The sequence below is a fragment of the Perca fluviatilis genome, chromosome 4 (genome assembly GCF_010015445.1).
Source record: "Perca fluviatilis chromosome 4, GENO_Pfluv_1.0, whole genome shotgun sequence".
Lineage (NCBI taxonomy): Eukaryota > Metazoa > Chordata > Actinopteri > Perciformes > Percidae > Perca > Perca fluviatilis.
The window spans coordinates 114,734-129,307 of record NC_053115.1 but is presented as its reverse complement, the minus strand read 5'-3'; the positions used below and the strand labels follow the sequence as shown (position 1 = coordinate 129,307).

At 41.7% G+C, this 14,574-nt stretch overlaps 1 protein-coding gene across 1 annotated transcript in view; it reads right to left on the bottom strand.

Moving 5' to 3' along the window:
* The window catches only part of LOC120557702 (filamin-B-like), a gene marked incomplete at its 3' end in the record, with an annotated part of 41,863 nt that extends 27,609 nt beyond the window's left edge, over positions 1-14,254 (bottom strand). Inside the window, 1 exon segment of the mRNA XM_039798245.1 lies at positions 13,795-14,254. Within this exon segment, the coding sequence (XP_039654179.1) occupies positions 13,795-14,086 (292 nt within the window).
* Positions 14,255-14,574: the final 320 nt, after the last annotated feature.

Below are 14,574 nucleotides of genomic sequence, written 5' to 3'. Positions count from 1 at the left end.
ACACCCCCACCCTCCACCTTGCCCCCCCCAAGGCTGAATTTTGGGAAAGAGACTTCAGATACAGTATTAGAGGACCACTAAGGCCTATATAAAAGAGACTTCAGATACAGTATTAGGGGACCACTAAGGCCTATATAAAAGAGACTCCAGATACAGTATTAGGGGACCACTAAGGTCTATATAAAAGAGACTCCAGATACAGTATTAGGGGACCACTAAGGTCTATATAAAAGAGACTCCAGATACAGTATTAGAGGACCACTAAGGTCTATATAAAAGAGACTCAGATACAGTATTAGGGGACCACTAAGGCCTATATAAAAGAGACCCAGATACAGTATTAGGGGACCACTAAGGTCTATATAAAAGAGACTTCAGATACAGTATTAGGGGACCACTAAGGTCTATATAAAAGAGACTCCAGATACAGTATTAGGGGACCACTAAGGTCTATATAAAAGAGACTTCAGATACAGTATTAGGGGACCACTAAGGCCTATATAAAAAGAGACTCCAGATACAGTATTAGGGGACCACTAAGGCCTATATAAAAAGAGACTTCAGATACAGTATTAGGGGACCACTAAGGTCTATATAAAAGAGACTCCGATAACAGTATTAGGGGACCACTAAGGTCTATATAAAAGAGACTTCAGATACAGTATTAGGGGACCACTAAGGTCTATATAAAAGAGACTCCAGATACAGTATTAGGGGACCACTAAGGCCTATATAAAAGAGACTTCAGATACAGTATTAGGGGACCACTAAGGTCTATATAAAAGAGACTCCAGATACAGTATTAGGGGACCACTAAGGCCTATATAAAAGAGACTCCAGATACAGTATTAGGGGACCACTAAGGTCTATATAAAAGAGACTTCAGATACAGTATTAGGGGACCACTAAGGTCTATATAAAAGAGACTTCAGATACAGTATTTGGGGACCACTAAGGTCTATATAAAAGAGACTTCAGATACAGTATTAGGGGACCACTAAGGTCTATATAAAAGCATCCAAAGAGCAGCATGTCATTGGACCTTTAACTATATTCATGGGGTCCAAGAAATGTGAGTCCAGTATACTTGTGGGGTCCCGACAGCTTTGTGGGGCCAAAATGCTGGACCCCAAGTTTAAAGGGCTGTTTGAGGGTTAAGACTTGGTTTTAGGATTAGGGTTAGAATTAGGTTATGGTTAGGGTGAGGGTAAGGGTTAAGGTTAGACATTTAGTTGTGATGGGTAAGGTGAGGGTAAGGGGCTAGGGAATGCATTATGTCAATGACTGGTCCCCACAAAGATAGTGTCACAAACCAGTGTGTGTGTGTACACACAGAGCCTCTGTGTTACTACAGAGAAGGTAACATGAGAGTGGCTGGGATGTAGACTTTCACACACCTCTCTGCAGAGAAAGCTTCTTTGTTGGTTTCAGGTCTAATTGTAACAGCTTTGTGCTGATTATTCAAAGCGAAGCTTAAAGCACACACACACACACACACACACACACACACACACACACACACACACACACACACACACACACACACACACACACACACACACACACACACACACACACACACACACACACACACACACACACACACACACACACACACACACACACACACACACACACACACACACACAAAAAAACACACACACACACACACACACACACACACACACACACACCTGTGTATACATAAAACATGTTTAAGGTCAACTGTACTCCCATCAGGCAGCGCTCAGACTGCTGCTTTTCAGTCCCCATCTGTGGAGCACTGAGCGGCAGGTTTGGGACACACTTTGTTGTCCAAGTAGGACAAGTTCATGATTTTGTAGGTGAGCCAAATGTCCAAAGTGTGGCGCTGGCTGACCCACCCTCAGAAGCAGATTGGCTTGGTTATCAACAGCTTTTTAGCCCTCACACTGAACACTCCTTTATGGTTTAGTCACAGCTGAATGAGGCTTTTGGCAAAGTCACTACTTGTCTTAACTCTCATGTCATAGGTTGTTATTTTGAGGATAAGCCACTAAGAAATGGCATCAATTTGCATGTGAGTGGTATTAAACATGTTGCAGCTTACTAAACTTGCCAGTGACAGTAGCTGAGAAGTGGAAAGAGCTCACATCAGGCTTATTTCAGGCACCTCTGGTTCTAAAAGTCAAAATCCTGTTAATGAATCCCATAGACAAAGTTACGTGACTCACATTTGGAGCACTTCACGTCTGTGGGTGGGCATGAAACTCTCCTAGTTTAATTATTACCGTAAGAAATTAACAACTGTGTCAGAAAATATCTGGTTTGGGGGGAAAAAGTGAAAAGGTAAAGCCTTCTTACAGTGTAAACTGTAACCTGAAAGCATTTTTTGTTCTTCCAACCACCCAAAAAATGTGTTTTCTCTTCCAACACCACAAGTCACGCTTTTTTCATTCTTCCAGAACCATCCTTCATGGTGGTGAATCAAAACATCCCAAACAAATGGCAAAAATGACCCAGGCCTCTCTATCAACTTAGACGGTTTTCCAGTTTTGACCTTATTGCGGGCGCTGTAAGCTGTGATCTGGCTGCGATTATTGATCTGGTTGCAATTATTATGGTGGTTGTAAACATTGATCATTTTGACAGAGGCCGTAAACAAGGAGCTGAAGCTGAGAACCTGAGACTTTGAAACCACTTCTTCGTCATCTACCAGCTGGGACAGTTTTGGTTGAGCCTCAGCAGCAACGTGTGCAGTGAAAAACCAAAGATAAAGCAAAGGCCCGAGCCGTGACTAGGACAGCAGCTCCGATGTTGGTTTCTCTCTCCTCGAGGAGCAGTGAGGTTTCTGTGCGAGTGAGAACGAGGCCAATTCAAACAGTCCTGTCCGCTATAACTTACAGACATAGGGGACCTTTGCACATTACTCTTTATGGCTCCATTTTGCAAAGGAAACGAAAACTATTCATGAACTTTACGGTGGTTTTGTGCTCGTCTCTGCACTTCAGTTCTCTGCAATATTATGGTTTTGTTTAGTGCTGCTCCCTCTTGGTCGATTAGTCGACTAATCGGTCCTTTTGGTCTTAGTCAACTTAGATCTCTTTAGTCCATTAGTTATGTCTGATGCTGTTTTCATGCTGAATGACTTATTTCCAAGAAACGTACGAGCACATTTCTGGTAAACACAAGAATTAAAGTGGTGCTTTTAGCATGACTCTTAGTGGAGAAACTCAGATTTACAGATCTGTCGATTAAATCAACTAATCGATTAGTCGATACGACTGAATGAGTGTTAGTCGACTAAGAAGTTCTTCAAAATCGAGCACACAGCCCTAGTTTTGTGTAATGTTTTTGCTCAACCATCATCAGATATAGGTCTTAAACAGACTGACACTCCTAAATTGTGTCTAGTGTGGGATCCATCCCTACTAAGGCCGGTTACACACTGGCTGCGTGGCGTGTCCGTTTATATTTGGGCTCCCATGGTAACAGGTTAGAGCGTGCACACTGCCTGCGAGACACGCACGGCTCAGCGAAAACACGTGCGTGCTAGAAATAGAACCGGCGCCCGTTTTTCACGCGACACGCAAGCGTGTTGGAAGAGTTTCCAGGCAACATAGAATAGGAAAAGATGTTTATATGTGATTTAGACACGAATACATCTTAATAAATTACATTTTTATGTTTGAAAGTCTCGAGGTTTTGACATAAATGCAGATATATATAAATGCAATTTAAAAAAAAAATGCACCTGTCAATCCAGAAGGAAATATTCTGGAGCCTATTTTACCATCAACACTGCAGACGTTGTCTCTGCTGTAATCAGATCAGAATATATTTATGTTTATGGGAAACATCCATGAGTCCAGACGAGGCTAGCAGCAGCAGCAGACACCTTTCTGGTGAGTAAAGACGTAGAAAACACCACGCAGCAGAAATGACATGAATGTCCTCTTGAACAGAGTAAACAAAACAAAAATGAAAACAGAAACTGGAGTTTCAGGAAAACGTAGTGAAGCCTGAAACTTTTACACACACACACACACACACAAAACCAAACATCCATCAGCTGTCACAGTTTAAACACCCAAAGACTGTTGTTGACACACAGCACCATGGCAACCGAGTGGCCGAGAGAGAGAGAGAGAGAGAGAGAGAGAGAGAGAGAGAGAGAGAGAGAGAGAGAGAGAGAGAGAGAGAGAGACAGACAGAGAGAGACAGAGAGAGAGACAGAGAGAGAGACAGAGAGAGAGACAGAGAGAGAGAGAGAGAGAGAGAGAGAGAGAGAGAGAGAGAGACAAAGCCAGTGTGTGTGAGCAGTTAACATCCCAGACAGTGTGAGCCATTATTACAACAAAAAGGTGATTGTGTCTCAGCACAGTCTGCTCTGCATGTTAGCAGACATATTTTCGTCGGGGAAGACACTGGTTCAGGTACCTGTGAGAACATTGAATACGATCCAGGGACTTTCCGGGAGTCTTGACGGTTTACAAGAAGCCAAAAACATTGAGGTTTGATAATCCTACGAGACAGGACTTCACGACTCTGGAGAGTTATCACGGCAACAATCATTTGATCCTGCAGCTCCACAATCAGCAGGTTTACAGGACAAATAGGATGTAGAATAGGAATAGATTTAGTTTCAAGTATTTTGAATTCATGCAGTGCAAACAGTGCATGCTCGTAGCGCGAGCAATCTACAGAGGCACCATGGCGCAAGTATAACCAAAAGCTTTAGGGCAAAAGCTTTTTAACGTGTTTAAGGACCCCTTAAGTGAAAGAGAGATGGAGTTGGGACCCCCTACAACATATATTGTCTAAAATGAAGTTGCATATTAAACTGGGCCTACAATGTGTAGGGTGGCCTAAAGCCTTTATACAATAGCTTAGTATTCTATGCAAAAAAAAGGTAGGCCTACTCTTTTTTTTGATAGGCCTACTGTTTTTTGCATAGAATACTAAGCTATTGTATAAAGGCTTTAGGCCACCCTACACATTGCAATTACAGTAAAATAGCCTAATAATTGTTGACATTCTTTTATAAATCGGGTGTTAATGTTACACATACATGTGGCACAGTGAATCCTTAGGATTAACTTCATCTGTCGGTGGCTACCTTAGTACCTACTACCTTACCTATAGGCCAGTAAGCAGTGGGGATTTATATTTGACATTTTTAAAATTTTCGAAAAAAATTAACAATTATTTGGAGACCTCCCCTGCAGTGACTCTGAGGACCCCCTAGGGGTCCCAGACCCCCTGTTGAAGATCCCTGCTTTAGTGTCCTGGAATGGTTGAAGTCCAACATAAGCAACCAAAGATAGTTCAGAGCTACAAAAAAAAGCTCCAAATGAAGTGGACACAGGCTGAATAACTGCTGCATGTTAAAACGTAACCGATACGTTTATACATGACCGGCTATCTTCCATGTTAAAGCTCAGACTGAAGGTTCAGTGAAAGTCTGCGGAAACACAAGTCACTCCACACCGCAAGCTAATGTTACTCCTTAATAGCACAGCCTGAAGGCACTGCAGGTTAACGGTGTGTGTGTGTGTGTGTGTGTGTGTGTGTGTGTGTGTGTGTGTGTGTGTGTGTGTGTGTGTGTGTGTGTGTGTGTGTGTGTGTGTGCGCGCTACAGATCCCGTTGGGCCTGTTCTCAGTGTTTTCAGCTTGTTCCGCTAGCACACCGATGTAGGACAGTGCAAGGAGGGACATGGAGCAGGTAAATGTCCTTCAGGCCGATTTCAATTTGGAAAATATGTATTCAAAAGCTGTAAAAAAAAAAAAAAAAGACACTTTCAACAATAATGTTGCGGTTTCTTGCTGGCGTGTTTCTCTGGAAGCCTCGCAGCTTGTTCCTTGCTGGTGTTTCAGACACTCTGCATGTTTAATTGAACCATTTTAAAGTGCCCATATTCTGCTCATTTTCACGTTCATAATTGTATTTTAAAAGGTTGTACCGGAATAGGTTTACATGGTTTAATTTTCAAAAAACACCATATTTTTGTTGTACTGCACATTGCTGCAGCTCCTCTTTTCACCCTGTGTGTTGAGCTCTCTGTTTTAGCTACAGAGTGAGACCTCTCACTGCTGTTACATCTTTGTTGGGAGTCGCACATGCCCAGTAGCTAGGTAAGACTACATGCTCAGTAGCTAGGTAAGACTACATGCTCAGTAGCTAGGTAAGGACTACATGCTCAGTAGCTAGGTAAGACTACATGCTCAGTAGCTAGGTAAGGACTACATGCTCAGTAGCTAGGTAAGACTACATGCTCAGTAGCTAGGTAAGACTACATGAGCTAGCTAGCTGTTTCTCTAACTTCAGTCAGTACGAGGCAGGATTAGCCGGGAGACTTCTTCTAAACGAGGGCGCACTTCACACTTAGCGTGGACTACCTGCAGAACAGGGACATGGAAGTAGTTCTTTTGGAGATTAGGGTGAACTAGTGTGTGTTGTAGCAGTGTTTTGCCATTCAGAACGAGCTAGCATGCTAACGGTTAGCCCCCTAGCCCCCTGGGTTCGGCTAGTGACGTAGAAAGCCGTGCAGATTGTACGATACAACTTTATTGTCAGCCAAAGGCTGAAATTCTTTGTACATCCCTGGGTAGCTCGTTTAAAAATGAGCACGTACACATACATCCAAACAGTGAATGACATACACATACATCCAAAAGAGGACATACACATACATCCAAACATACATAAGATCAATAACACCAACAAACATACATGAGACATTACCACAAAAGACATGAACTCCAAAATAAGGAAACAGAGAAAACTTATATAACAACAGTACCTGACATAAACATACACACAGACAGTGTGTCTTGGAGATGTATATCCCTGAAATAAATATTGCACTGGGTTTAATGTAGCCCGTTTAGCAATAGGATAGATTGATGTATGAAGGAGTTTTTAAGTCTAATTCGATTAAAAGAATGAACTCTAAAGCGTCTGTTTGAAGGCAGAAGCTGATATTCACTGTGCAAGACATGTAAAGAGTCATTTGAAATATTTCTGGCTAGTCTAAGCATACTGTTATTGTGAGCTTCCTGAAAGGAGTGCACTACAGGTAGTCCTATAATCTTTGCGCAAATTTTAATCTGATTAAATAGCTTTGTTTTATTTTTAACTGAGAGGCTACTTAGCCAAGCAGTACTACAGTGAAGCATCATACTCTGAATTACTGATGTGAAAAACAGAGAGATGATTTGACTGCTAGCTCCAAAAGATCTCAATCTACGAAGAAAATAAACACGCTGTTGTATTTTTTTGCAGATGAAATTTATATGAGAAGTCCATGAGAGTGACCAGGAGACTGAAGGCAGGACACATTCAGAAACCGGATCTCACTCATTTCCAAGTATATCAAACTCTTTTTCCAAGTCTGTATGTGTGTGGAAGCACCAGAGACACAAAATAACAGTGTTTTTCTGCATAATATGGGCACTTTCATTTAAAAAAATAAATAAATAAAAAAAGTATGATACGATTTTCTCACGATTTATTTAACGGAATGAGCTGCAGACAAATGACTGAAAAATATGACTTTATATGTATATAAACTGTGCAAATCAACAGAAAAACTGAGAAGACCTGTGACGTCTGAAGCCAAACAAGTGAAATCACATTGCATCACATTGCTCATATTTTGAGAGACTTGACAATAAAGCTGAATTGCCTTGAATGTGTAAAGGCAGCTGTTTTAAATCACATTAGCTGGAGTAAATTTTAAACTTTGTTTTACAGCCGCTGACCAAGTCAAGTGGCCAAAAAATAAATTAATACCGCTTCAAAGAAATGAAAAGAAGTGACCCACATCCTGGCTCCCCCCCCCCCCTCTGATAACGAATAAGAAGCTGAAATCGTTATTTCACTTCAGCCATGACGCAACACACCTGTCTGCACAAGCAGATGGCCGACACCCTTTTTGTACAAAACACACACACACCTCGCTCAACTCATTGGCCAATGTCCACACAGGCAGGACACACCACACACACACACACACACACACACACACACACACACACACACACACACACACACACACACACACAACCAAATTACATTACGATCCCTCCAAGAGTAGCTGCTGAGCCAGACACACACACACACACCTAAATTGTTGATTTTAAAACTGTTATCAACAAAAAAAGAGTTTGGTTTTTTTTTTGAGAAAAAAAACACCCATCACATCTCCCCGCCGACAATTAAAAACAACAGAGAGTGGAGGAACAGGAGAACAGACAATGCACAAGTCACTGAGAGGACACACACACACACACACACACACACACACACACACACACACACACACACACACACACACACGCACACACGCACACATCACACGCACGCACACCACGCACACGCCGCACGCACACACGCACGCTTTTCTCTCTGGTAGTCTGGGTCACTCGTCCTGTCATGGAGCTGAGGCATCTGACAATCTAGCGTTACCTGTGTAACCACACAGGACTCCAGCGTCACAGATTCTCACTCTTTTCGGACCTTTGTTTCCTTTCCAAAAGGGTCTCAAAAAATAAAATAAAGTCCTGTTCTCATGTTCCACAACAAGCACTGTTCTGACATGCAGAATGAATGCAGTTGAGCTCTTCATATCATTATATATATTACAAAAAAATCCTGCTGCAAGTATTAAAGCGCCCATATTATGCTCATTTTCAGGTTCATAATTGTATTTTAAGATTGTACCAGAATAGGTTTACATGGTTTAATTTTCAAAAAACACCATATTTTAGTTGTACTGCACATTGCTGCAGCTCCTCTTTTCACCCAGTGTTTAGGTCTCTGTTTTAGCTACAGAGTGGGACCTCTCTTCTTCTGTACTCTCTTTAATTGCGCTCACACATGCTCAGTAGCTTAGATCGCAGCTCATGTCAGCTAGCTCCATAGACAGTAAAAGAAAGCCTGTTTCTCCAACTTCAGTCAGTTCCAAGGCAGGATTAGCTGGGAGACTTCTTCTAAACCAGGGAGCACATGGAAGTAGTTCTTTTGGAGATTATGGTGAACTTGTGTGTGTTGTAGCAGTGCTTTGCTATTGAGAACAAGGTAGCATGCTAACGCTAGCATGCTAACGGTTGCGGTTAGCCAGCTCGTCTCGGCTAGTGCCGTAGAAAGCCGTGCAGATGTTGACCAGCTCACCAGGAGACTGAAGGCAGGACACATTCAGAAACCATATCTCACTCAGAACACCATGGATGGATTTATTAAAGTTTGTATGTGTGTGTGGAAGCACCAGAGACACAAAATAACTCCCCAAATCACCAGAAAAAGTGATTTTTTCATAAAATAGGCCCTTTAAGCACAAGATACGTCTTCTAAAACTAGTAAACATGACTTGTATTTCATATGGCTGTCCCGATGGAGTCACAATAACAAGCACAGAGCTGGGACTAACTATTGTCTTCACAGTCGATTAATCCGTTGATTATTGTCCAAATTAATCGATTAGTTGTTTGGTCTATAAAATGTCAGAAAATGGTGGAAAATGTCGATCAATGTTGCGTAAAAAGCCCCAAAAGACCTCAAATGTGTTGTTTTGTCCTCAACTCAAATATATTCAGTTTACAGTCACAGAGGAGAGACAAATGGACTCAAACCGATTATCAAAATAGCTGACTTATTCATCTTTAGGGACATAATTTGAAGTTGGAAAAAAAGGTAATAAATTGCAATATATCGCAGAATATCGCAATACGTTTAAAATCTCAATAATATATGTATTGTAATCCATAAGCATGGGGCCTGTGGTGATACCCACGTCTAGTCTGTACTTCAATTGGTACATTTTCAGTTCCCAGGCTCTCTTCTGCTATTCCTCTCTGCTGCTTTCACGCTCTGCTGGGAGATTTGAATGACAGAAAGCCGCATGTTGTCGTCCTCAAAGTTTAACCCACGATGACATTTATCACACAATCTTCACATTCCTCAAAACTAGTCCGGCACAGACCGCTACAAAGACTTTGTTGGACCGACTCATTGCAAGATGGCTGTTTTCCTGTTTATCCTGGCACTGATATAGTTTTTATATTACCACGTCTACATAATTCTCTTATATTGTCCAAATTTAATGCTGGTCTCTAGACTATCCTTGCACTATTGGACTTATTTGCACTATACCACCATGACACACACTCTCATAGAGCACCTTACCATGCACACACACACACACACACACACACACACACACACACACACACACACACTCCCTGCCCTGTCACTGCAAGCCTCTCATGCTTATACATTCCTTAGTACATTCATGTGGATATTCTATCTATCTATCTATCTATCTATCTATCTATCTATCTATCTATAACTTAAAAGAAAATGTCCTAACAAGCATTCTGTCTGATAAGCAGCCAGAAGAGATTGATGGGCCTCCAGCTAAACCCAAGAAACTGAGAGACAAACCGCAGCGGTGTTCACTTTTTAAATCGTTTCCAAAAGCAAACGCACAGTTTTCAGGACTCTCATTATAGCGCTGTCACACTGCTTTACATTACATGTCATTTCACCGATGCTTTTATCCAAAAACAGACTTCCAATAAGTGCATTCAACAGTTACAAAATCATCAGAACAGGAATCACATTTCATTTCACTTTCGAAACCTTATTCTTTCATTTCATTTCTCTTCTACCAAAAACGGGGCCAGAGCTGATGAACCATGAATGAAAAATACACCAAAACTTTCACAGTTTCAAGGCGCTGTCACACTGGGCCGATAATCACCCTTTTTCTGGTGATTTGGGGTGTTATTTTGTGTCTCTGGTGCTTCCACACACACATACAAACTTTGATAAAAATCCATGCATGGTGTTCTGAGTGTAGTCCTTACCTAGCTACTGAGCATGTAGTCTTACCTAGCTACTGAGCATGTAGTCTTACCTAGCTACTGAGCATGTAGTCTTACCTAGCTACTGAGCATGTAGTCCTTACCTAGCTACTGAGCATGTAGTCTTACCTAGCTACTGAGCATGTGCGACTCCCAACAAAAATGTTAAAGCAGTGAGAGGTCTCACTCTGTAGCTAAAACAGAGAGCTCCATACACAGGGTGAAAAGAGGAGCTGCAGCAATGTGCAGTACAACTAAAATATGGTGTTTTTTGATAATTAAACCATGTAAACCTATTCTGGTAAAACCTTAAAATACAATTATGAACCTGAAAATGAGCAGAATATGGGAGCTTTAACAGCACGGACTCCAGCACAGATTTACAAACGAGCTGGAACAGCTGTGTGACGGAGCAGCTGTGATTGCACATTGTTGATTTAATTCTTCAACCTCCTCACCGCGTCACCACCAGCAGAGACAACTAAACATCACGACAGGAGAGACAATCTGGACAAACATGACGACGGAAGAGAGGAACAAGAGTCAACGAAATCTGCTGTTATCGTGGAAGCTCGACATAACAAATCTAAAAAAGGACAAACTTCAAACATTAATCACTTTTCTTTCCCCCATATGTCTGGGACCACTAAGGCCTATATAAAGAGACTTCAGATACAGTATTAGGGGACCACTAAGGTCTATATAAAAGAGACTTCAGATACAGTATTAGGGGACCACTAAGGTCTATATAAAAGAGACTTCAGATACAGTATTAGTGGACCACTAAGGTCTATATAAAAGAGACATCAGATACAGTATTAGGGGACCACTAAGGTCTATATAAAAGAGACTTCAGATACAGTATTAGGGGACCACTAAGGTCTATATAAAAGAGACTTCAGATACAGTATTAGGGGACCACTAAGGTCTATATAAAAGAGACTTCAGATACAGTATTAGGGGACCACTAAGGTCTATATAAAAGAGACTTCAGATACAGTATTAGGGGACCACTAAGGTCTATATAAAAGAGACTTCAGATACAGTATTAGGGGACCACTAAGGTCTATATAAAAGAGACTTCAGATACAGTATTAGTGGACCACTAAGGTCTATATAAAAGAGACTTCAGATACAGTATTAGGGGACCACTAAGGCCTATATAAAAGCATCCAAAGAGCACCATGTCATGGGACCTTTAAATCAAACTATTTAGAACAAGGGTGTCAAACTAAACTTCACTGAGGGCCACAGTGGAAATGAGAACCACATCAAGGGCCAGACATGTAGAGATTACTGACATGCATACATCAAAAAAGTTAAATATGTCAGTTTGTTGTCATTTTTGTAGCTTTTTGTCGTCATTTTTGTTGCCTTTTCCAACTATTTTGTGGCTTTCTCAGACATTTTCGAGAAAGCCAAAATGGTTTTGGTGCACAGCTAGGCGAGCCCAAATATATTGTGAATCTAAATTGATATGCGGGCCGGATCCAAATCTGTGTTCGGATATTGTTATCTATATGACAAATGTGAAATAACTGCAGTAGTGTATCTGTCAGTATTGTGCAGCCTGGGTGGAAGCCAAACTAAATTAATTAAGATCAGATGTGTGGTAAATATGTTTGGGACACAACAAGCAGCTTGCTGAAGAAGAAGCATGAAACAGGAAGCAGAGTAACTGAGGGAAAGACTGATCTGGATTTGTGAATTTTGGGGTGAAATATTTTCATCTTGAGAAACTTCACCTCTCCACAGGAAGCCAGGCTCATTAACACAGGTGTGTCCTCTCTCTGTGGGAGCCTGCTCATTAAAACACACTCTGCTGTTGTCATGTGGAGACTCTACACCCACAACATGCCAAACTGCATTCAGAAATCTGCCAGTTTAAATGCTGAGGTTGACAACATGGCACATTTCATCAGGAATTCCTGTGGGATCCAATCTGTAGTGAAGAGGAGAGGTGGTTCCACTTCTCACACAAATGTTACACCGAGGGGATGGTTGACCGGGAAAATTTGAGATTTTCAGTAAAATATTGGTGTAATTGTGAGTTATGTGTGTGCCGATTTGAAGACGAGTTATTTCCAATTCTATAAATAGTCAAACTAAACAATTTGCAATACTTTAATGTCGCGGAAAGGCAAGGCGATATTAAACTGAAGGATTCCTTAACACAGTTCGGCAAGTGCTGCATGTACGGAAATTAACAGGACGCCAACTGACCACTAAAATGGGAATAACTCATTTACGTGTAATACAATTTCTTCAACCACGCGAGGACCTTTTATTGGATTGATTTGTGTTATCATTATGATAAGAAACTCTGGAAACTCTCCAAATGAAAGGACAAAGGCACGGATTGAACTTTGGTCTCCGGGAAAAGTGCAGAGCCAACATTACAATCACAAGCGAACAGATTTCAAAGGCGTCCCAAGCCATAGTTTACTCTGACATAACGTTAACACACTCAGTGTCGTTGATTTAATTAATTATCAACTTTTAAAAGTAGTTTCATTTCCTCTTGATTCTGGGCGGCAGCAACAGCGTGCAGCATTTACTAAGCCTAACATTTTAAAAGGAAATATGTATTAGGCTAATTTGGGTTTTACATGTTTGCCGAATTGACAAGTGGGTCAAACTCAAATAGCCTACATCATTTACAATACGGTGTGTTGATCGGTGCATGTGGAAAAAATCAGTTATATTTTAAAACGCTACATTCTTAATGGCATTTCGTGCTCCCCACGAAAAAAAGGTGTATTCACGAGGGTGTTGGGGCATAAACTGGGAAAACTGAGGGAGGGGGGGGGACGACTTTACTGGGACAAGTCATATTAATAAGCTTCCCTGACATGTGTAGACTCCCCACCAACAGGCAAACAACTTTTGGGGGTAAGAAATCGCAGATTTTGGAGCCTCCAGACGGATGAATGGAGCGCCGCTACTCACCGATGGAGACCAGCTTAATGTTCTCCTTGTCCAGGAACTCCAGCGCCACCGACACGTTCTCCAGCTTCATCTGCCTGAAGTTGGGCCTCGGGTGGTACTTTCTGGACATCTTCTTGTGGCTGAGGACCTCCAGCAGGGCGATGAGCCTCAGGCCGTCGCCCAGGTCCAGCTGCAGGTCCCCGATCCGCTTGTTGACGCACTTCAGGTGCTCGTTGATCCAGCGGGTGAAGGTGTTCTGCTGGATCTTTTTCCACGGAGCGTCCTCAGCCAGGTCCTTCTCTGTGGCCGGCATCTTTAAAAATTCTCTTTAACGCGTCTTGTTGGGACTTTTGGTTGAATGTGACAGAGAGTTGATCCGGGGACTGTGTCCTGTGTTCCCTCGGAGCTGGTTTGGAGAGGTTTTTATAACCTCACTGGGACTTGACTGGCTGCTGCGTTCAGGTGCTGCTTTGAAAGCTCGGGATTTTTCCTCTTCTTTTATGAGATGTACGCGCAGGTTGGATCCTTTACGTTGTGTTACTGCCTCCTTCAGGATTTTTTGGGGGCATTTCTGCCTTTATTGGATAGGAAAGCTGAGATATGAAAGGTGAGAGAGAAGGGGAAGACATGCAGGAAAATGTTCAGTGTAACGCTTATCAGTTCAATTTTCTAAGCACAAACGGACATTTGGAAAAACAGAAAAATGGGTTCAAATATCCAATTTTTCATGTTTTTTTTATTAAAGAAAATTAAAAAAATTGGATTTTTTTTAACTCGTTTTTCCAATTTTCAGTTTTTATT